This window comes from Lepisma saccharinum, chromosome 7 (genome assembly GCF_977018435.1).
Source record: "Lepisma saccharinum chromosome 7, izLepSacc3.1, whole genome shotgun sequence".
In the NCBI taxonomy this organism is placed as follows: domain Eukaryota; kingdom Metazoa; phylum Arthropoda; class Insecta; order Zygentoma; family Lepismatidae; genus Lepisma; species Lepisma saccharinum.
Window position 1 is genome coordinate 34,915,993 of NC_139235.1, and position 23,833 is coordinate 34,939,825.

Consider the following 23,833-nt stretch of genomic DNA (forward strand, 5'->3'; position numbering starts at 1 on the left):
TGTTAACGCCTCATTGTACCTAAAATGTACATGAAACGCCCCACGAGAAATGTTAGTTAATCCATCACTATTTTGTTCTTTGTAGTTTACACCGGCTTGAAGAGACAGGTCAGTTGAGGCGTCTGGTTGACAAATGGTGGAAAAAAGAATCCATCGATTGCGGAGAACGGAATCTGGACAGTATGGGGTTCACAGAGGTTGCACCACTCCTGCTTTTCTTCCTCTCCGGTGTCGTATTGTCCAGCATTATATTTGGGGCAGAAACAATTGCTCGCAGGTACTGCAAGGGAAAGAAAACGAAGGACTTGTTTACCAGGCGGAAGGATACTGTATCTGTGTGCCCTGCGCCGAAGACTTGCTGCCTGCACCACCCGCGAGATTGCGCCTCGACGCTTAAAAGAAGAAAAAGAAGTGTGCAACATCAGAACTTTAGGTTATATCCTGTGAAACACGAGAAACCCACGTTTCGAGAGTTGAGAGACAAACTTTACTCACTGGAGTGAACTACCAAGCAGTGACTTAAGGCCGAATCACACGGAACTGGGTATTAGTTAGTTGGCGCTGAACTGACTACTTGCCCGGATGTGATGGCTGCCTGGCTGGCTACTTGACTGGTATGGAGGAATAAGGACATGTTCTAATTGCTACTGGCTTTCCTCGACTGGATTCTGTGGATCAGCCAATCAGAGCAAAGTTTGGCCATGTGAAGGTAATCTGTGAGTTTGCAAAGGAGTGTTTTTTGTCTGTGGTTTCCGAGTGCTGCTGGCTGTTTTTGTTAGTTTCTCGAAGAAAAAAAAGTAAAGAGATTACGTGCAGTGCATTCTGTTCAGTTCATTAATATTTAGGTATTTGTGCAAAGCGATGAGATGTGTACGTGACTGAAAATGAAAATCCTTATTATTACAAGTGTATTAAATGTTTGACCTTTTTTGTGTGAGTGAATGAATCCTGCGAATCTCATGTACGAATATGCATACCCAAGAAGCACAAAGCAGTAATTCTCCTACAACAAAATGCTCGTCCATCTTTACAGATTGTCTGCTCTCCGCAATGTCTCATGGGAACTAAAATCTATCGACAAGTACGGTAACATGTATCGTGTGAGACGAAAACTAGCAAATGGGTTGCTAGTCCAGCGCCAACTAGGGCATTCCTACTGAAAATCCAGTTCCGTGTGATGCGGGCCTTATTCACACACACACACCCCCCGCCAGTGGCGTGACCAGGATTTTCGAAAGGGGGGTATGAATGCTTTTTTGTTTAGTAATCAGTCCTCATTTTGCCATCTATTACTGCCTTTGGCGTTCTTTTTTTAGGAATTCTGTGCGAAAGTTGATGACCCCCCCCCCCACTTGGCACGCCACTGTCCCCAGAATTATCAAAAAAAAAAAACGTTTTTCAATCCTGTGCTTACGCATCACCTGTTTCAAACATATATGCTTGCAGTGGCGTCTTGTGTGGTGGGCCTGTGGAGCTCAAGCCCACCCAATAATTTGCCTATTATTGTCTTTTATTTTAGAAATATAGTCCTAACCCTTACGAAAACAAAATGTTTCATCATTATACCACTAAAGATATCTTACAACTTAATTACTGACTGAGTGTTATCAAAATATTTCATGAAAAAAACTGTCACATCTCCAATACGAGTATAATACTTTTCAGTGTTCTATATGAAAGGCTACATTGGGGTTGAAAATTTAACCTGGTTTACCCCAACAATTCTTATTTATTGTATACATTTTTTATACACCCATATCTACATGAATTAGATATAATAGAAATAAAAAAACAATGTAGGCATGCAAAAAAAACAGAAGTCCGACAAATTAAAATTTTCAGGCACAATTTCGATATTTTATATAAAATTTCCCCTTTTGCCGAAAATTGGACCTAGATTTCCCTTCATCAAGGGAAACGGACACTTCTGGGTTGTAACAACCCCACTGTCTGTCAATAGGATCATTACAACCCAGAAGTGTGCGTGACTGTGCAAAAGTACATTTAGGCACGAATATTTTATGTCAAATATAATGCAATAATTATATTGCTTTCTTTAAGCCATTATTGAGTGGAATAATATCACAGACTCACTATTCATATAAAAAGTAGAAGAATGATAAGTACAACAAAAAATAAAAACTATACACTCATTATCAACTCGCTGGATATACGTATAACTACAACACGTAACACTATTTATATGTAAAGAGTGCGAGTACTTTTTTTTTGTTGCTAAAATGAGATAATTAACCACAGCAAGAAACTACAATAAGAAAGATACGCCAGTTTTTATGAGCAGCTAAAGCCTTGTTTAAATCCAAAGATTTTGCAAGCCCTTTCTCATAGGACAGAATAGATAGAGCACTCGAATTGTCGTTACTCGAATGAGGAACTAACAAACAGAAAAAAGTAAAGTGCTCCCCTGTGCTTTGCACCACGTCAGGAGAAGGAGTATAGGAGGTGTTGAGTTAGGCCCCACACTTTCTTGATCGCGGCCGAAGGTGGGAGTGATGTGTTCAGCACCAACAGAAAACAAACATAATGCTACATCACTTTTTAAACGTCGTCCTACTTATGAAGTTCATTATCACACGTGATTGACCTATTCCGAAACATAGTGATACAATTTATACAGGCTAATAATTGTACACAGTAGCTGTATATGCCAACAATCTAACAACAATTTCACAGCCGGCCCCCGTGGCGGACTGGTTAGCACATCGCGCTACGACGCCAGGGGTTCCGGGTTCGAATCCTGACCTTGGGCATGCATGTTTGTGAGTATCCATTCAACAATTTCATCACTTATCCCCATCTTCGCAAAAATTAGCCAAAGGTGGCACAAGAAGCTAAGTAAAATAAAGTAATAAAAAAAGCAACAATCTCACAGTAACTGAATACGTCAACCTACCAGCTATTGGCCACTGTTATCCAGGAATGCTGCCCCCCCCCCCAAGCCTTGATTTTAAAACACATCGTTAAAAAGTAACCTTTCAACCCATACGAACTAGAAAATGGACTTGGAACATTGTACTTTCCCAATGGAAGTTTTGTTATGATAAATGTAAGCTTCTACTTTTTAAGTTTTCGGTCGAAATGTGTCTACCGTACTACAAATATCTAGGAGGGCTACAGATGGGGCTGTACCTATTTTGGGGGGCTTCAGCCACCCCTAGCACCGCTGTATCCTAAATACCTGCTTTCAGTGTAAACGTGTGGCAACGAAGTGTTCAAATTCCCCTCGCAAAGGAAACGGCTATAGTGGAACTGCAAGGAAAGAAACCTGCGCAGAACCTCATCGCGCTGCCGGGTGGGGAAAAGGACATGGGGAAGGAGCCTTAAGCGCGGCCAACGACAGTGTTGCCAGACCTATTGATTTCTCGAGAGAATTCCATAATAAACTATTGCTATGGCACCTCCAACGGCCTGCTCAAAAACACGTTTCCTGCTCATCTTACTTCAACATGGAGGGGAGAGGTAGAGTGGAACTCCACCAAGCCATGAAAAGTGTTGTTTGAACTGTGAAATTATGCCAAACGATACTCAATTGTGCTAGGACATTATTATTATTTTATTACTATTACTACATTACTATTTTAGATGGTTGTATTTTATACCACCCTAAAATCTATTTCTATTTTAGTTATTTTGCGTCGCTTTTGTGCCTCTACGGGTAAGTACGACAATATGGATGAACGAAAAACTGATGAAATGGATGAAGTGACACAAACACAGTGAAACGTCCTTGCCTTACTAGGTAGAAACACTGACTTCGTAGCGTGGACAAATTTTTTTATACAGGTGTGTATGTATTTATATATATATAATGTATATATTGAATACAGCAACATAGAGGTAGCATAACTGACGAATAAAGCATGTGAGTGTTAATAACAAGAAATTTGCTAGAGAAACTTGCATCGGCTTGAAAATACTTAATTTTCTATCCTTAATATACTATTCTCAAATACTTAATTTTCTACAAAATTATATAGCGGCATGGCCGTCCAGAAGGAAGTGCAAGGATGGTCGCCACCTCCCTCCCCTTCTGAAAAATGAATGTAGTAAAAGTACCTATTATTTCAGATGTATGAGTTGATTTCAGTCACAGTAATTTACATCCATTATTATAATATGGATATATATAGGAACGTTATAATTTCAAACTCAAGTGGCGTTTTCTGAGAGGGCAACATTATGACGGGGTAATATGCTTCTTTTACCCGCCTTACATTGTTTCCCCCCTCGCTGGAAAAAATCTGCGGACGTCCCCTTGCTCCCAGTGCGCACGCCTATGCCGCCCCCCGCCCCCGAGAACGTCGTTCATCCGCTACTTAGATCATCGGATTTTATAGATCTTCTGGTTTCCCAAGGAACAACCTCCCGATTTTTTTAAGTCTGACCTGGCAACACTGCCCCGAGCCCCGATAACGGCAGGGAAGATGCGCGAACGCTTTTGAAGGAAGGTTTTTTTCCTTGTGGTCGAGCTACGTATAGTTCTGGCTAGAGTTGACGAGCTGTATCTTTGCGGGTGGTCTTGGCTACTCCGCGCAGAGTGTGAGAGAGATACGTTTATGTAGTTGCCACCTACTCGCCCTTTGGTTGGTCGACATCAAGGATAGAACGCAAGGATAATGACGCGCAACTGGTAGCTCCTCCCCCTTGCTACTGCGCAGCCGGACTTGGGCAGGGTTCACCCGCAAAGATACAGCTCGTCAACTCTAGCAGAGAGCAAAGCACGTGCTGTCCCCAGCGCCCGTGCTAGTGGGTGAAAGCACTCACGTGATAGCTGTAAAGGTCTTCCAACAGATGGTGGAAATTGTTCCAAGACAAACCTCCTGTCCTATAAGTTTATAATTTCACGCTTCTTTCATCTTCAATAGTTTCTAAGATACCGCAACATTATCGATTGTTGAGTTCCGATAATTTTACTGCCAAAGACAAAAGAGTAAGACAATTGAAATAACTTATGAAGCGTTGAACCAGCATTTGCTACGTCTTTTCGTTCCACAAAACTGATCGTACGTGTTTCTTGATGTCACTTCATCAAATTCATCTCATCATTACTACCCGCGATTTGTCAAAAGTGGCAGAAAAACAACGTACAAAACAAACATAAAATAAACTGGCCCCCAATTGAACTCTTTACATTAAACTTTCTTCACATTTGTTTTTTCGCGAGTTTGCTTCAAGTCTCATATTTGCTTCTATCAATATCACCTTCTATTGTCGGGGACCCCCTCCCCAAATAGACCCCAGTAATGATTTCACCTCTTCCCTCAAATGTAATACTACATCTGGAAAGCAAATATTTTACAAACGTAAATTTCATCACAAAGCCAACAATATTTTGTGCTTTCAAACATCATACGTACAAAAGTGCAGTGGGATGCATAAGTTTTACCAAGTAAGTTGTCCATCGCCATGTTTATACTGTTTGTTTCACGCAATCAGAGCTGCAAGAATTGAAACAAAAACTCAAACAAGCTGTTGACAGCCTCTACTCCAGTATTCGTAAAAATCTGATCCTTAAAAACACGTAGGTTGCCAGAGAAAAATATTGAAAATGGTCGTAGATAATTTGCCTAGCAAATACTTGTGAATCCCACTGTACGTACAGTATCAGCAACTCATTATTAAGAAATATTTAACAATAATATTTGTGTTTGTTGTTATTGGTTAAAAAGGAGCAAATTGAGTAAATGCTTTAATGGAAGGCCTTTCTTTTCGTCATTCACACTGGGATAAGAATTGTATCAATTGAATATTAAAGAAATTTAAATATTAGCTCCATAAATACAGCCATATTTCTTGTATAACAACACTTCTAGACTAATATATTTTTTAAAAAATTTCATTAAAAGGGATGAAAAATATAAATTCAAAAGTAGCAATGGAACAGCTAATGCTCAGAAAATACACAAATGAATGATATATTATAAAGTTATTAATTACTTCAATATTTCCCCTAGCCGTCGGTAGAACATTTACTGCCGCTGTTTACAAATTGTGATGATAATTTCCAGAAACTCAATAACTTTATGGCATACTTTGAGCCACAGTATAAATACAAATCTTTCAATTTAGTGTGTGGTTTAGGAGGGGGTTATTCAATAACCATGGTAACTGCTCGGAATTAGAACTTTTGATCTCGAAAGACTTTTGAGAAAAATCCAACTTTTTTCAAGATGGCGAACTTTTGGACAAGATACTTGCACAGAGGAGACAGTTTCTGATTGCATTTAAGTAGTAATATCAATTGATCATTCAGGCTTCCTTGGGAAGCTTTAAAAACACTCCTAATCATGTTTACACAGGATGATAAATGAAGTGAGTTAATAGTAACGTTCGCCAATTTTCGCCTATAAGTTTGTTTGCTACGTGATTCCAGGATCATAGTGAGTGCTTATAATTTAGTAGTGGATTGCACACAGAAAACTAAATGCATCAAATCGATTGATGCAACAGAATACATCGACTGATGCACTAAAGTGTGTTTTATTTTGGGTGCATTTTTGTATGTCGTGAAAGAAACACCAAAGTGCAACATTTGATTCAAGTGAGTATTTCTTTCAGTCGAGATGTACTTCAATACATCAGTTGATGTTCCTTGATGCACCTTCCTGCATCTTTTTGGATGATGCATTTAAACGTTTGGTCTGAGCTACAAAGCTTATGTAGCTCAGACGAAACGTTTAAGTGCATCATCAACAAATATGAATTCTGGTACATCAAAACGCATCAAGGTGCATCAAACGCATCAACTGATGCATTGAAGTGCATCTCGACTGAAAGAAATCCTCACTTGAATCAAATGATGCACTTTGGTGTTTCTTTCACGACATACAGAAATGCACCCAAATGCATCAAATGCGAATCTGATTCTTTGAAGAAGCCATAAAACACACTTTAATGCATCAATCGATGCATTCTAGTGCATCACTCGATATGATCCATTTAGTTCTCTGAGTGTGGGACACAATCTAGTTGAAGAGAACAGTTAGCAAATCAATTGGAAAAGCAAGTACCTCAATTTTTGTATCTAATTCAGCCGACAATAGGGTCTCCAAGTGAAATTAATCCAATTGTTAGGGTTAAGTCAATAAAAACTGAAACGCTGGGAATTTCTTAGGTTGTTTGATACTGTAAAATATTAAAAATAACAACAAATAGATACCCCACTTTCGAAAATCCTGGCTAAAAGCACTTGCGGTTTCGCAATTCCAAAGGGGAAATAGAATGAAGATAAAGCATTGAAGAAAATATACTGTGCCTAGCTTTATAAAGGCCAAGCGATTTTTCACCAACTGATGTAGAAAGAAATGAAAATACGCTTATTGAAAAACGTCTCCCTGGCTATATTTTATGCCGCAATGGCACCTTCTATGAATGGTTTTCACATTCTGTGGTTACGTGACAAAGCCCTGGTATTGATTCATTTCAACGCCGTCAAAGCAACCCATTTTTCCCCTTCTACGTGTCCATCTCGATTACTATTCTCTGTGTACATGTCGTGGACTTGGTATTGTGATCTTTCAGCTTTTTAGCTGTTGGTTTTCAACGAAGATTATAATATATTAATTGAGGGAACATTCCTGGAATAAACCAGAGGGAAAACAGGGGAATTCCATACAGACAAGTCTTTAAAAAGCAGGGTGTTTTTAAAAAAGTTTGTTATTTATGCAGTCCGTGCCCGGCGCAACACGAATAAAGGATATAAAAAATAAAGTTGGACTTTCATTCTGTCAGCAAATTGGCAGAGCAAATCATAATTACTGTTACACATTAATGTAAATAAATATAGCACATTGTTACATACTATTATCAAATATATCTAAATTGTAGCGACACAAGGTTAATGTTTTCAAGAAAGTATATCTATTACACTTTGCTTACGGTATACACCAGGTCACATAACTGATGCGAGTTTCGTACAATAATATCACCAAATGTTCGTTAATTCAGTTATAATATTCTACTGAGTTGAACTAACAGATAATTCTGCTTACTCGGGCCTCACCGATGACGCAGTGGTAGCGTCGTTGCTTTGTAATCAAGGGATCCCGGGTTCGATTCCCGGTGGAGGCACATTAGTGGTTCGGATCCCGATTAGCCTTACTGTGCATAAAGTGAACTTAAAACATCAAATCAATCAGTTAATTCTTCTCACTATTAGCTACCCTACTTCTTTTTCGTTTGTTGGAGTAATCGCAACGATTGGACGAATACAACAATGCAGTGGCGGCGATTAGGGTAGCGAGGGGGAGCAACTGCCCCCCCTCTTTTCACCATTTTTGCTCCCGTACTATGATAAAAACTTATCTACAAAGGGATATAAACTGTCTTTGCCCCCCCCCCCCCCGCAGTTTTGGAACCTTGCCCCTCTGGTTTTGGAACCCATTTGCCGCCTTGCAACGATGCATTCATATAATTCTTTCAATCCTGTGGATTGGTTTATTTTCAGTTACATTTCTTAAATCTAGTAAGTTACAAGTGTAACTCTAAAGACTACGGCTATAGAACATCTAAGGGGTGAGCAAAAGGTAACTGTGCACCTACACTACGCTTCATTACGCAGAGAAAAACTTCCCTTTCTTGATGTTTGTTGGTAAAATGGACAGTTGCTTAGTAAGACACTCATTGTTGTCAGTCACTCATTGTTGTCAGTCACTCATTGTTGTCAGTCACTCATTGTTGTTTCTTCAGTTGTTTCTTCGGAACAGCATTAGCAATGGTTTTGTTACTCGAAGCTCGAGTGTTTTTGGTGGAACAAGTCTTTCGACATGGAGGTGAATATACGGAAGAAGTTTATGGAAAGGTTTCCTGATACAGATCCACCACATCGTAATGCAGTGCGACGGTTGATCGATACATTTCGCAGAAAGGGAGTGAAGAATGCGCCCAAAATCAGGCAGGTCACGAGTTCTAACAGAGGACAAATTACAGGATATTTCGATTAGAATAGAGTAAAGCCCAAAGAAGTCAATTCGTAAATTGTCACAGCAAGTGAGTGTGTCGTACGGCAGCGCAAGAACCGCACCGAAAAAGCACTTACTTTTTACACCCCTACAAAATAACAGTAGTGCAAAATCTGCAAGAAAGACACCACGACAAGCGTGTTGAGTATTGCCAGTGGTTCAGAGACTAACCATTGCGAATGCAGTTACTCGCTTTGCAAGATCACGCTCCGAAAAAACAACTGAAGAAACAATAATGAATGACTAACAACAATGAGTGTCTTACTAACCAACTGTCCATGCCCTTATGTACCAATAAACATCAAGAAAGGGAAGTTTTTCACTGCGTAATGAAGCATAGTGTAGGTGCACAGTTAACTTTTGCTCAACCTGTATAAGCTCAGTAATGGAGAAGATCGAAAGGAGTTTAAAACCTAATATCTAATAAAAAGCTCATACTTCCACAACTCAAATATGCAGCTATGCGCGCAAAATTGCAAATATAGAAATGTGGTGCCATCTGTTATCACGAAACTACAAGAGAGCTGCATTTAATGTAACCTTAAGGAAAAATGAAACTAACCAGACATGCTATTCTTGAATTAAAGACATATTTACAGTCCGTAGACGAACGGCGATATTCACGTAAATTTTCCGACACGGCAGTGCAAACAACGTGAAAATCAAACAAAAGACAACGAACGAAATTGTTATTAGTTCCCATGAAGGCACTACAGAAAGATAACGGAGTGTCAGTCGTTTTCCAGGCAGAGAAAGATCAATTGTCCAACCAATCAAGATTAACTTGCTCGACAATAGCAATCGATTCCAGACTTAGGAGAGGAAGGATATTAATCTTATGTCCACACGTAGCACGCCAAGTTCGTACGTTTTCTGCGCGCAAGATGTAAATCTTTTGTGAAGGCTGACTGTTCGGATCATGACGCATGTTCTTTCACGAGAAGAGGAATATTTATCAAACTCACAGTGAGAGTGGCCTTACATGCAAGTTCTTGCAATGTGAGGACATCGCCTGTTAGTGGCGATCAGGGTTACGTTAGTGCAACATAATGGTTGCAGTGTTGCGCATTGCTTTGCTTATGTTGTGTCTACCTTCCCAAGTTTCAGTGCAAGATACAGCCCCCAATACTGAGCATATTAATGCTTTTGTGATAGATGTGTTTCAGTATTGGAAGATTCGACAGTGTCAAGTTATTCTCGATGAGTCTGAGTTAAAAGGTGAGTTTTATTGCTTGACTCGTGTGGAACTCATATGGCTGATATTCTACAAAGTAGAAGTACCCTTCAAGGTACAAAATATGTAGTGTGATAATAATCATAATTAAAGAATTTGTTCTACTTTTTTTGTCCTTTGGTTGTTGATAGACTTGCTTGAAACCCTACGATCTTTCAGAAATATCAGGGTGAAAAAGTTGATAGTAATCGTATTTATGTGGACATACGCAAACACAGAATGAGCAGATTGCGGATCTATAATTTTTTGGGAGGGACACCATAAATAATATGTAACACTGTAAATATAATGTGCAGATTTTTCGACATATTGAATTCAGCCTTATAATCGTCCTATATATGTATATATTCACATCAAGACAATTACAAGGATTATATTCTAAGCAGGGTTGTTAATGGTCCAGGAACACATAAATTCTAATGGGTTCTATTGCATTCCGCTGCAGGACCGGAACCTTTTTCTCGCACAATTTAAATTCGGTCCACGTTGCGTATTGTTTTATTGAAAAAAGGTTCCTGGACCGTATTTTAATTGTTCCTGAAAAAGGTTCCTGGACTGTATTTAAATTGATTCGGGGAAAAAGGTTCCTGGACCGAATTTAAATTCATCCGGAAAAAAGGTTCTTGGACCGTATTTAAATTGATCCGGAAAAAGGTTCCTGGACCGAATTGAAATGCTTTAAATACGAAAAGGTTATAAACTGTCTAGAACTCATTTACGTTTGCTGATTTTCTCTCCCAGTCAGGGATTGAATTTATTTACAATTCGTAGACCAGGATTGACCGATTAAAAGTTGCCTTCTAAAAATGTCCGCGAGTACGTTTTACATTGAAATGTCACGCTGCGGTTGTAGAAAACGTAGCGAAGGGAATAAATCAAAATGCTGTTGTTCTCTCGAGGGCCAGGTTCAAAAACTGCCTTGTCGAACAGTTACTGTACATAACGCAATGGACTATATTAGCGTGGCGTCACATTTAGTTCAAACAAACCCGTCACGTGTTGCTCTGGCATCCGATCCAGGAACCGCAGCCAATAGGAGACGTCAATGAGGTTACGTGAGGCCTGTTGTGAGGCTGATGTATTCCCAGCAGATATCACAACATGGACGGACAGGGCAGTGATACTACAACCAGGTGAAGGAACGCGAACGAGAGAATTGGGCTACATTGAGAGGGGTAACGTGACTGCAGCGTTTGCGTTTCGCCCATTTCTACCTTGTACCTTAGATTCTCGAGACTGCCAGCATCTGGATTAATCTTTCATGCTCACAAGTGGATAATTGTTTATCGTCAGGTCCGTTTTCGATCCAAGTTGCGTATTGTTTCATTTGAAAACGGAACTTGGACTCTACTTAAACTGATTCGGAAAAATAGGTTCTTGGACCGTATTTAAATTGATCCTGGAATGAAGTTTCCTGGACCGAATTTAAATTGGTTCGGAAAAAAAGGTTCCTGAACCGTATTTAAATTCATCCGGAAAAAATGTTCCTGGACCGTATTTAAATTGATTGGGAAAAAGGTTCCTGGACCGAATTGAAATATTTTACAGATAAAAAGGTTCTTTATGGTCCAGAACCCATTTACGCTTGCTGATTTTCTCTCCTGGACCGGAATTGATTTTTTTGAAATTCCTGGACCTTTAACAACCCTGATTCTAAGTCCAATTTTGTGGTCAGATACGCTGATCGGGACCGGACCTTCAAAGTGGAATTATAACCATTATAATGTATCTCCACTAAGAAATGAACCCAGGACCTTTGATTACAAGATAATAGCATAATCATCGTCGTCGCCTTGTAATGAAGGGGTCCCGGGTTCGATACCCGGTGGAGGCACATAGTGGTTTGGATCCCACTTTATACTGTAGGTCGAGTCCCGATTAGCCTTACTGTGCATAAACTGGACTTAAAACACCAAATCACTCAATAATAATGTTTTGTGAAATAGATGTGGTTCTAAGTTATTAGTATTAACAATGATTACAGAAGAGATAAGCTTGAACATTCATTTCGTCAGGCGAAACCGTCACAAGCATGGGACATATTTGACAGAATGAATGCTCTCGCTTTGTGTCCATAAGTTAACGTTATTGCCTTCTAACCCGGATTCCATGCTCGGCGTCGACTTACGTGTGTCGTAACCCTATTTACGTATTTGTGCCAAACTTTACTGCCTGAAAAATGGTTTGCTCGAGCATTTCTTTAAAAAAATACAAATGCTATTAATACTATATACTCGTACATTACTTAGTCGCCCCATTTGGGAAGGGCGCGTGCCCCATGCCCCTCCCGCAAAATCTACCAATGATCATATACCATAGACGTAACTAACACTTTATTTGGGCATGCACAAAGTTAAAAATAAGAGACAAATCTCTGAGAAGATTTGAAAATGAACTACGATAGGAACAAAGTTTTAGAGGGTAGTCGCATGTCTTTTCCAAGATATTTTTCCTATTATTCACACGTTAAATTAACAAAATAAATGACTTTATAAAAACATCACTCTGGGTAATTGATTCAGACCATAACGGTCGTAAGAATTAACCCTTTCAAAGCTTCCCTCTACATAGTTTCTTTATCTCTTAAAATAATAACATTAACATGGTGTGTTTCAGGCATTAGAGCATATAATGACTGCTTTTTCCAAACACTTCCTGCTTTCTAGGACTATCTACATATGACCACATAACGCATTGCCCTGAAGGTGGAGACAAAACAAGCCTCTTAAATGTATGTATGTATATATATATATATATATATATATATATATATATATATATATATATATATATATATATATATATATATATATATATATATATATAACAACCTAAAGTTGTTAAAAGTACAAATTATTTATTCACCATGAATCAACCACGACCAATAAGTTACCAAGAAGTGTTTGTTTCTTTGATTTGAGTTTTAGGTCCACTTTATGCACAGAAGGCTAATCGGAACTGGACCTACATTTTAAAGTGGGACCCGAACCAGTATGTGTCTCCACCGGGTATCAAAAGTTCCAAGAAGTTTAATAATCATGAACACATGATTCTGTAAAATATATCAGTTTACATAAGTTTTGAAAATTGTTTGTCATGTTTAAAAAAGGTGGCGGAAGAGGGCGCTAAGCCACCACTACTACTCATAATTTATTTTGATACTATTTATGATTATAATTACTTTTACTTTTGCAAGGAAAATTCAGTGGTGCAGTCATAATTATAAATTAGACTCATGTGCAGTAAAAAAGAGTTGAAATTATAAAAGATTTTGGTGTCGTTTTAGACATGAGGTTTGATCATGTATATGAAATTGCAAGAAAAGCTAGAAATATAGCGGCCACAATCAACAAATGGTCAAATTCAAACAATCTATTATTGTTACTTCAGTTATTTACTGTGTATGCAAGGCCTATTTTGGAATACAGTACAATAACTTGGAATTTTGCATGCAATAATAATATGAAAAATCATGTTTGAAATTGTACAGGAAAGATTTGTTTCAATTTTGTACTTTAAATTCAGACTTTTTAGGTTTTATTATGAGTATTATAATTTGTTAGACAAACAATATTTCGTGTCTCTTGGAAAGAAGAAATATTAACGATTACAATTTTATTTGCAAATTAATTAATGGAAAACTTGATGTACCATATTTACTATTATCTAAAATTACTCTAAAGACTCGTCACTATGCACTCCGAAATAACTGTTCTGCAATTTATGTCATTTCTTATTTTAGACATAATAAGGCATTTTAATTTTCTTATATCCCAATGCGGTCATAATCCACTGGAGCCTAGTAACCTTTTATTATGAAAATAACATGCGTAATTTTACTTTCAACGTGTATTTTTAGTATAAGTGATTGCATTGCACTTTTTAAATTTGTATTGTTTTTATTTTAACGAAATTGGTCTTGTTATTTTATCATGCAGTACACCTTTTAATTTTTTTAAAATTGTAATATCACAGATAAAGATCTTTATCTGTCTGTGGTAATGTTATCATTATGTAATATATCATCATAAACTGCTGAATTAGGCATGTAGGTTGTTTTTCAGCAGTATAATCGAAGACTTAAATAAATTTAATAATAAATAAATATTAGAACTCAGTAATCAGGACCGGGTGTGCAAGTCTCCCCAATGGCATAGAGGTAACGCCGTCGCCTTTTAATCAAGGGGTCCGAGTTCGATATCCAGTGAAGGCATATAATGGTTCGCACTTTAAACTGTATGCTCACTCCCTATTACCTATCTGTGCATAAAGTGAACTTCAAACTCAAACTCAATCAATTGAAAGGGTTATCCGACTATGTCTAGAAGTTAGAATCAGGATTCTAAAAGGCTAAAAGAAGGAGAAGACGTTTTAAAGTGCGCTTAAATTAATGTGCCATCTTATTCGTGTCTTCTTAACCATTGCCATTACAATGGCAATACCTACATCACAAAGTTTGCTTTTGTTTTCAGATCCTCGAATAGCGTTGAAACAGTGGCGGCGATTGGGGGCAGTTGCACCCCCCCGTTTTTTTGCCACTTTTGCACCTGCACTCTGACCTCTTGTCTACCAAGAGAAAATAAATATTGAGAATTTACAATTATCGTGACCAACTATACCTTTCTAGTTGAGCAGCCATAGCCAAGAAAATACGTTTGCAGCATTTTGCACAGTTGAGATGAAGAACACATTTAGTGCACAAGGAAGAAGAGTTGGAAAGCTCTGTCCATATTGCTTCATATTAAACTATATAATGTTCATTCCATGGCAACAACAATAACAGTGAAACCATCACGTATTGTCGAAACAAGACAATAGTTACGTATGTGGTTTAATTGTCAAGGAATTTACATTTAGCCTACATATTTGGCAATGAACTTTTCTGAACAATGTACGGTGTTACAAAACCAGAATCTGCCTCTTACAATTGGATTACAATTAAGGGCGTCTGACTGCCACTCGAGAGACCTGGGTTCAATTCACGGGGTGGGTGATGGGTAAATAGGGTCGATATTTTCCGGCCTTTTCCCCGCATAGAGCGGCTCTGGGGTCCACCCAGACTCAAACCAATGGCTACCTGGGGCAACCCTAGGGGCAAAGGCAGCCGGAGTGTGGTGCTGATCACATCTTTTTCAAAAATGGCCGAGATCGAGAATGTGTGGGGCCCTACACCCACATCCCCTAGATGTGCCGTCATGGCACGGTGCTATATGTACGGGGAGATTTACCTTCTTGCCTTACCATCGAATATTTCTATTTAAACAACATTAAAGCAAATACCTTCATGACAGAGGCGTCTCGTGAACGCATGCGGTGTATGCTGCGCATGCGACAACTGTGGGAAAAAGGACAGCTTGCTCTGCGACGACATTCATGAGTATTTCTACATTCTAATTTCTTCATATAGGAGAAGTATTTGTTTTACACGAGAACGCTGAACTAAGCTTATATTACATTTCTTGGATCTGAAGTGACGCATGCATCAAATGTGGGAAAAGAATTATTACTTTCTTTCACTTCAGATCCAAGAAATGTAATAGCTTAGTTCAGCGCTCTCGTGTAAAATAAATACTTATCCTATATGAAGAAATTAGAATGTAGAAATGCTCATGAATGTCGTCGCAGAGCAAGCTGTCCTTTTTCCCACAATTGACGCATGCGTTCACGAGACGCAGCCATTTCTTCTGCTTGTATAGGTACTGTGGTCATTATCGCTTTTGAATCGTTTTCCGACCGAAAAATACATGTCAGTGGCAACCATGACCCTGAACAGAGCCATCGCATAAAAGCTGTTCTTCTCGAAGGGTCGTAGCGTCGAAACGAAGTCTCAAAGAGAAAAATATTGTAAAGAAAGCATTGATAATTTTCACAGTTGGGAAACTCTATGTTTGTGAGATTTGATTTTGATTTTTGTTACTTAGTTATGTTTGTGTATGTGTGCATATTTGTATTTTGCTTATTAAATGTTGTCCTCACGCCAGGGTTGTTAAAGGTCCTGGATCCCATAAATGGTTCTATTGGGTTCCGCTGCAGGACCGGAACCTTTTTCTCGCACAATTTAAATTAGGCACAAGTTTCATATTGTTTCATTGAAAAAAAGTTCCTGGATCGTATTTAAATTCATCCGGAAAAAAAGGTTCCTGGACCAAATTGAAATATTTTAAACGTAAAAAGGTTCTTTTGCGGTCCAGAACCCATTTACACTTGTTGATTTTCTCTCCTGGACCGGAATTGAATTTATTTAAAATTTTTGTACCTCTAACAACCCTTGATCACGCTCGGAATGGAGACAATTGTACAATACATCACTCGCTCTTTGTTCTTTTTTAGATTGGCAGATGGTCGAAGACGCTTTGAAACTGACCAGAAGAATGATTCTGAGAGGAATCCAGACATCGGTGGTAAACGTAGATCATCTTAGTAGAATTCACTCCATCAAGCGCCTTTCCAAAGTCGGCTTATTAGTGTTAGCTAAGGATGAAGAAACTATTCGCAGGACACTTTTAAAGGCAAGTGAACTCTGAATGCAATGATGCGAGATTTATTCAGAATTCTGTAATTTCGAAATTTGTATTTTTTAATGTTTTGTGGTGCTTTTTTACCTCCGTAAACTAATCGTTTGACCAAGATAGGAATACTCCCTGGCACACTTGGGAAGCGAAGTGCACAGTCATTTGTTTTCTTCATCTCGCTTCCCCTTCTCTCGTGCAGTTTTACAGTACTGTACCATTTGTCAATGTAAGAACATGGAAACAAGTAAGCAGGTGATTTCATTGCCCAAGTTTTCCTCGCTCGCTTATGGTTGAAATTTCGACTACGGCGCCGCCACAGGGGCATTCTTATCTTTGTCAAGCTGTAATTGATTGTTGGCTGAACACTAATAAAGGAAGAACCATGCCAGATCAGGACTCGAACTGGACACCTAGGGGAACTTACTTCTAAGTACACCACCAAGGCAGGGGCGTAAATAACACCCCAACAACCCTGCGGTGCGGGGGGGGGGGGGGAGCTTCGGGGGCGCAGGCGCAGTAAGAACGAAAAAATTAAGGAAGACCGATAGTTCACAAAAGTTTTCCTTTCGGCGTTAAAATAATACTTTCAACCGAACACATTATATTTTTATGCCCCTACAAGATTTTCTACTGCGCTTTAGAAATTGTAGTAAATCAAGTAAGCAATATGTTTCAGAGTAATGAAAACATCAAAGAGAGCCCCACCGCCGTAACGGAACACATGGACAGACACTGGAATCCGCAACTAATTTCTGGAAGAAATTTGAAAAATATGTCTCTTGCACTGTGGCTACAGAAATGGTTTGTTTTCGGAATGAAGCGTCAACTGAAATGAAAGGAAGAGACATGTCGAACATCGGCAAAGTTGCAGAATTCCTCGTGACAGAAAACTAAATTCTTGCTAGTAGCATTCCTGAGGTATGCACTTCTTACATGCTGTATTTGACTCTACCTGTGATGTCTTCATCAGCTGAGAGCTCGTTTTCCAAGCTAAGATTGATCAAAAAATATTTGAGAAGCTCAATGACAAAAGTGAAATTGAGTGGACTGGCGCTGTTAAGCATTAAAAGCAATCTGGCGGCTCGTAAACTAGACTTGACGAAACTAGCACAAGAATTTGCTTTCATCAAAAAACTGATAAGGACTGGTAATGGGCATTTAATTATATCGTAATTTTTGTAGTAACAATGCATTTTCATATATAATTATAAATAGGATTTTTTTTACAGTTTGTCTGTTGTCTTAACCTTTCGTACCAGTTTTTACATTGATTGAAATTGCATGTATGTATTTTCATATTTGTATGTACTTAATATAAATGTAGGCGTGAATTAATATTTTAGAAATGAAAGTTGTTTTTTTTCAACGAGTAGGGGCGTGCAACTGAAGGTTGCGGGGAGGCGCAGAACGTGTTAGTTACGCTATTGCACCAAGGTGATCAGAACTTGGAGTTTAATGGTTTAATAGTTCCTTATAAGATGATGAGCAACAATTAAGAGCTGTAGAATTCAACATCAATAGCAGTAACGTACTTCTTTTAACGGAAAATGTCTTAACCAGGATTAGATCCATTCCAGATTAGCCTACGTGCCGAAAGGTAGAGGAAATAAACAAATAAATGAGCAAATGCTGAAAGCACGTACATAAGAATGGTAAAGCCACACCCTCGTATTGCACCGTGCCGTGAAGACAAATTGATTGAGGGGAGAGGGCGGGGGTTGTAGAGACATTCACGATTTCGGCTATAGTGGATATGGTGTTATCAGTGTAGGGTGAACCCAAGAGTCGCTTTATGGAAAGACATTGCCGGAAACAATTCCCCATCTTAGTTCGTCTTCTTCAGGGATCGAACCTGGATCTCCCTCGTGATAGTCAGATGGCCCAACCTAACACCTATAGGAAAGGTGTGTTTACACTTGATTTCGCTGTGTTTAGTTCTATAATGGAAGAAGTAAATGAGAAATTGAATGTATAAGTTAAAGTCCAAGGAATTTGCAGGTGACACAACAGTAAGAATAAACTAGGTCTGAACAAAATAATAAACGAAATGGAGGTCTTTAAATGAAAACAAATATTAAGAAAACCAAGATAATTCACTCACCTCAGCCCCAAGAACAAACATAGTGATAGGGCTGAATAGTGGAGGAATTTTCCATTCTTGGGAGTACAATAACTGCAATAACTAATAATAGTAGGAAAGAGATCACAAGTAGAATAGCTCAGTCAAAATAGAGCTTTGACCAAAAGAAACAATTACCGGTATTAACCTCCAGGAACATAGATTTTACTACATAGGCGTGCGCAGACTCTCTGATTAGTGGGGAGAGGCAAAAGCCATGATGAAAGTTCTGTCGGGGAAACAAAAACCTCATCCCTTCAGTAAATACGAAATCATAAGGAATGAAGGAGAACGAAGAGAGAGAGGAAAATATTAGGGGGTAGAGGGGAGTAAAATTTTTGAACAGTGAAATGAGGATGTATATATTCACATCAAGACAATTACAAGGATTATATTCTAAGCAAGGTTGTTAAAGGTCCAGGAACACATAAAGGGTTCTATTGGGTTCCGCTGCAGGACCGGAACCTTTTATCTCGCACAATTTAAATTCGGTCCAAGTTGCGTATTGTTTCATTGAAAAAAGGTTCCTGGACAGTATTTTAATTGTTCCTGAAAAAAGGTTCCTGGACCGAATTTATATTCATCCAGAAAAAGGGTTCTGGACCGAATTGAAATTCGTTCTGGAAAAAAAGGTTCCTGGACCCAATTTAAATTCATCCTGAAGAAAGGTTCTTGGACCGTATTTAAATTGATCCGGAAAAAGGTTCCTGGACCGAATTCAAATGATTTAAATATGAAAAGGTTATAAACTGTCCAGAACTCATTTACGTTTGCTGATTTTCTCTCCCAGTCAGGGATTGAATTTATTTACAATTCATAGACTAGGATTGACCGATTAAAATTTGCCTTCTATAAATGTCCGCATTGATAAATTTACTTTATTCCTTAATTATTTTATCAGAATATAGTATTAATTTTTTAACAAAATATTTGTTGTTTTAAGTTCACTTTATGCACAGAAAAGCTAATCGATACTGGACCTACAGTTTAAAGTGGAATCCGAACCACTGTGCCATGTGCCTCCACCGGGTATCGAACCCGGGACCCATTCATTACAAGGCGACGACGTTACCACTACGCCATCGGAGAGGCCCTATAGTATTAAGTCACACAGCCTTAAGTTCTTCATGAGTCAAATGAAAACCTTACAATGCCCAATAAAGATTGTAGGACAGACTGTATACAGCTGAAATTTACATGAGGTATCAACTGTTATTTACAAACCGACCTCAAGGCTGCGCTTCGAAACGCCATTTTGTTATTTTAAAGATGGCGCCTCCTAAACACACTTGCAGCAGTGAAGAGGAGTGGTTTCTTGCCCTCTGCCGGCATAAAACTTGCAGAAATTTCTCGGCAAATGAAAATTCAGAATCTCTTTGCATGCTTACAACACCAGCAAGTTTACTAATGGAGGAGAAACTTCGACAATGGCCTCAGTTCGCAGGCAGATGAGTGGAAAGGTCGTCGCAGTAGCTCATAGGTGACTGCACGTGAACCTCAAAGACTTATTCTTCTTAAGGTACAAAGGCACTAACTCAAAGTTGAAAATAATTGTAGATCAGCAACGAGTCTGTTCGAAAATGCAGCAAACTTGTCCCAACTTATCTACTAGATAAGAAAGGAAAACAAATTTATGAAGTCCAGTTTATGCTCAAATAGACTAATTAGGACTGCACCAGTCGGTCTTCTGAACCATTGGTTCTCCACCAGTGATGAAACCAGGGATCGCTTGTTTACAAGGCAACAGCGTTAGCACTACGCCATCGGAAACAGGCTAATCGGAACAGGACCTACAATTTAAAGTGGGATCCGAACCACAGTACAGTGTGTCGGTATCGATCCAGGACCCCTTGATTGTAAGGCATTAGCACTACGCCATCGTGGAGGTCCCAAACTCTTCTTGTATTTGTATTCCTATTTTTGGTACTTAGAGTTGCTTCTTCTGTTACTTGTGGCTAATCGCAACCATTATGATATGTTGAAATTGATTCAGGACATTCACAAAGAACACCCATGCCCACGCAAGGATTTGAACCCGGTAACTTCGATTGCGAGATCTCAAGTTCTTCTTGCCCCTTACAAATTTTCCTTTGCTATGCCGCCATGATATATAAATAATATCATTTTTCGTATCTGACATGAAAAATGACGACCGATTTGCCAGAAAAACAACTTCCGCTGAGAAGATAGATAAGTGATTATTTTCTTTGTAACATGGTTCCCATCAATAATGGGCAATACTTCATCACACACTGAATCAATTCATTGACTACAAAGGCCAATAATGGTTGGTCACTTGTGAATACACCAACGACGTTCTTCATTCGTGAAATACGTCACTGCCCTTACACAAAACGCATTTTTTTTTCTTGTGGCTGATGTTGGGAGCTCTTGCTATCTGACAATCGTATTCGAGGGGAGTGCGTGCGCTGCAGCGGGTGGCAATTTGAGTTGCGAAGACGACGTTCTTGGAAGAAGATGGGATCTCTTCTAGCTGCGCCACCTAGCGTTATCTTGAGTTGTTTGTTCCTCTGCAAATCCTTCGACCGCTATTTTACCCCGAGTCCACGAGGGATCACTCATAACAAAGATATCGACCTCCGTGGCCTTGGCATGAGCGTTCTTTGAGAGTCTCTCTTCATCAATTTCATCATATCATCACTCATCCCCATCTTCGCGATTAACCCATTCATCAAATGGCCCATTCATCAAAATTTTCCTAACGAAAAGTATGCAGCCTTGTGGATTAAAGAAGGACACCATTTTGCAACTGACCAATCTCAAAGAGCGGATACAACAGCGGTCTGTTTTCCACTTAAGTTTTCATGGCGTAATGCTGATATTTTGCATGTATTAAATAAAGTGTTCACAAGAAACTCGTAGGCAGGTTAAACGGACATTGAGAGTTTGAACTTGGAAATATAAATTGGGCATATTCCATGTTACTAATTCGATATTTTTGGGCAAGTTCAGGTTTTCTTAGGCTGTAAATATACTGTTTCTAAGGTAAGCCGCGTTTACACCGAATGTTACCAACAAATGTTATCAACTTTTTGTTACCAACATGGTTACCAACAGATGTTGTCAACAAATGTTGGTATCCACAACACTAGTTCGACTTTATTTTTTTCAATCACTTTTGTTAACATTTTAGCTGCAAGATGCTGACTGTGGAGGAAGTTGCACTCTCTGCGGCAGCATGTGTCATTTTGGCGCAACAGAGAAGACCAAGAAGATTCTTGGTGAGACCTTCACTGCGGGCGAAAGCTAATTATAGCGGAAGTGACCTGTTGGTTTTTGTTTTTAAATTGTGGACAAGTTTGGCCCCAAGGGACAGGCTTCTCGCGGAACAATTCAACTAAATTCAGCACTTGATCCTTTGACCACTCCATCTCACTCAAAAGATTTTTCATGATAAATAAATTACAAAACAAAATACACCTCGCACTCGCTGGCTGGCTGTCACTGGCGTCACTGGGAGGGGAAGTGGGGGAAATGTTGCTAACATCGAAGAGCTCTGGGCTCTGTTAACATGTGTTGGTAACAAATGTTGCCAAGCGTTTTCACAAACATTTGTTGGCAACATGTGTTAGCAACCCCGGTGTATACGCGGCTTTAGGTGTAAATTTTACCACAAGATGGCGTAAGTTAAAACAACTGTTATAATATACGTACTTAGATCAGCAAGAAATTAGTTTAGTTTACCGACTGGTAACATATATGCACTTTTTCATACCCATAAAATCTCCATCGCACTCATTGTTACTACTCAGTACAGTAGAAATAATGATGTGAGAAAATGTCAAACAATACAGAGCTTACACGTTAACGAAACATCCCAGTGTCTTCTGCTTGAGGGCATGGGCGTCCGGAAGGGGGGGGCAAGGGAAAGCTGTGGCCCCCCTGGAAAATGAAGGTCAACCAAATAATATGTATTTCACACATATAATTTCATTTTTGCCACAATAATATGTGTTAATTATTGCATGAACACCATAAATTCAAATTTAAGCAATGTTTTTTTAGGGAACAACACTATTTTGGGGGAAAATTTGCCTTCGTTTGCCCCCCCTGGAAAAAAATACCTTCCTTGCCCCTCCCTGGAAAAAAATCCTGCGGACGTCTATGCTTGAGGGCGTTGCATTGTTTCTTTTCACAACTCATTTATCTGATTTTTTTTGTTGCCTCGGATTTTACAGAACAACGGATTATCGTGACTCTACTGTACATGAAAAGTTCATCTACAGTCGTACCAAGAAAGGTAAGACCCCGTCCAAGTCGCAACTATGGTAGACAGTCATTTGTTTACTCCTCTCTCAGTCACCGCAGACGGAAATATTCTCCTTCACTTGTGCCCGAGTGCCCCCGTGTTGCCATATAACTTCTCTTGCTTCTTTGTCAAAGAAGTCATCAGCGTTCAATATTACGTCTCGGCTTTCGCTGTTTATGGCTCTCCTTCGTAATGACACGAACACTTGGTACTGCATAAAAGCGACGAGTTATTGAATATTTTGGCAACGCAGGGGCAGGATCACATGTGAAGCAGCTTATTGCATCACCCCTAAGGGAGAATTCACAACGAAGAGACATGCGACAAGCGACGCGAGTGTTTCACACCAGAGAGACAAAGCTGCACGCGACACTTGCTTCTTGCTCAGTTCGCATAATGGTACCGATATACTTGCATTAATCAGTTTATTAGTCACCCGAAAAAAAGTAACAAGAAACATTGTTAAATATTAAATCACGTTGTAAAATTTGTCCAAGTTATTGAAACTCGGGAGAGGCATGTTGTGCATGAGAAAACGGATAAATAATATGCACTGACCTCAAACTGTATATGCTAGACTTTCCAGTCTGGATAAAGCAAGTATCTAAACACTAGGGAAATGGTTCTCAACCTTCATGAAACCATGTCTCGGTATAAATATCTTTTTAAAGTCATTGCCCCGGATCCCAAGAATTTTCCTCGTAAATACCTTTATAG

General features: G+C 39.0%; 2 protein-coding genes across 2 annotated transcripts in view; both read left to right on the forward strand.

The window, feature by feature from the left end:
- Positions 1-756, forward strand: part of LOC145990424 (putative glutamate receptor) — a 32,319-nt gene extending 31,563 nt beyond the window's left edge. Inside the window, exon 9 of the mRNA XM_083126118.1 lies at positions 86-756. Coding sequence (XP_082982244.1) covers positions 86-503 — 418 coding nt within the window. The 3' untranslated portion in view covers positions 504-756. The remainder of the gene's footprint in view (positions 1-85) is intronic.
- Positions 757-9,947: 9,191 nt separating this feature from the next.
- Positions 9,948-23,833, forward strand: part of LOC145990427 (glutamate receptor U1-like) — a 51,247-nt gene continuing 37,361 nt past the window's right edge. The window contains exons 1-2 of the mRNA XM_083126119.1: positions 9,948-10,199; positions 16,546-16,724. Coding sequence (XP_082982245.1) covers positions 10,031-10,199; positions 16,546-16,724 — 348 coding nt within the window. The 5' untranslated portion in view covers positions 9,948-10,030. The remainder of the gene's footprint in view (positions 10,200-16,545; positions 16,725-23,833) is intronic.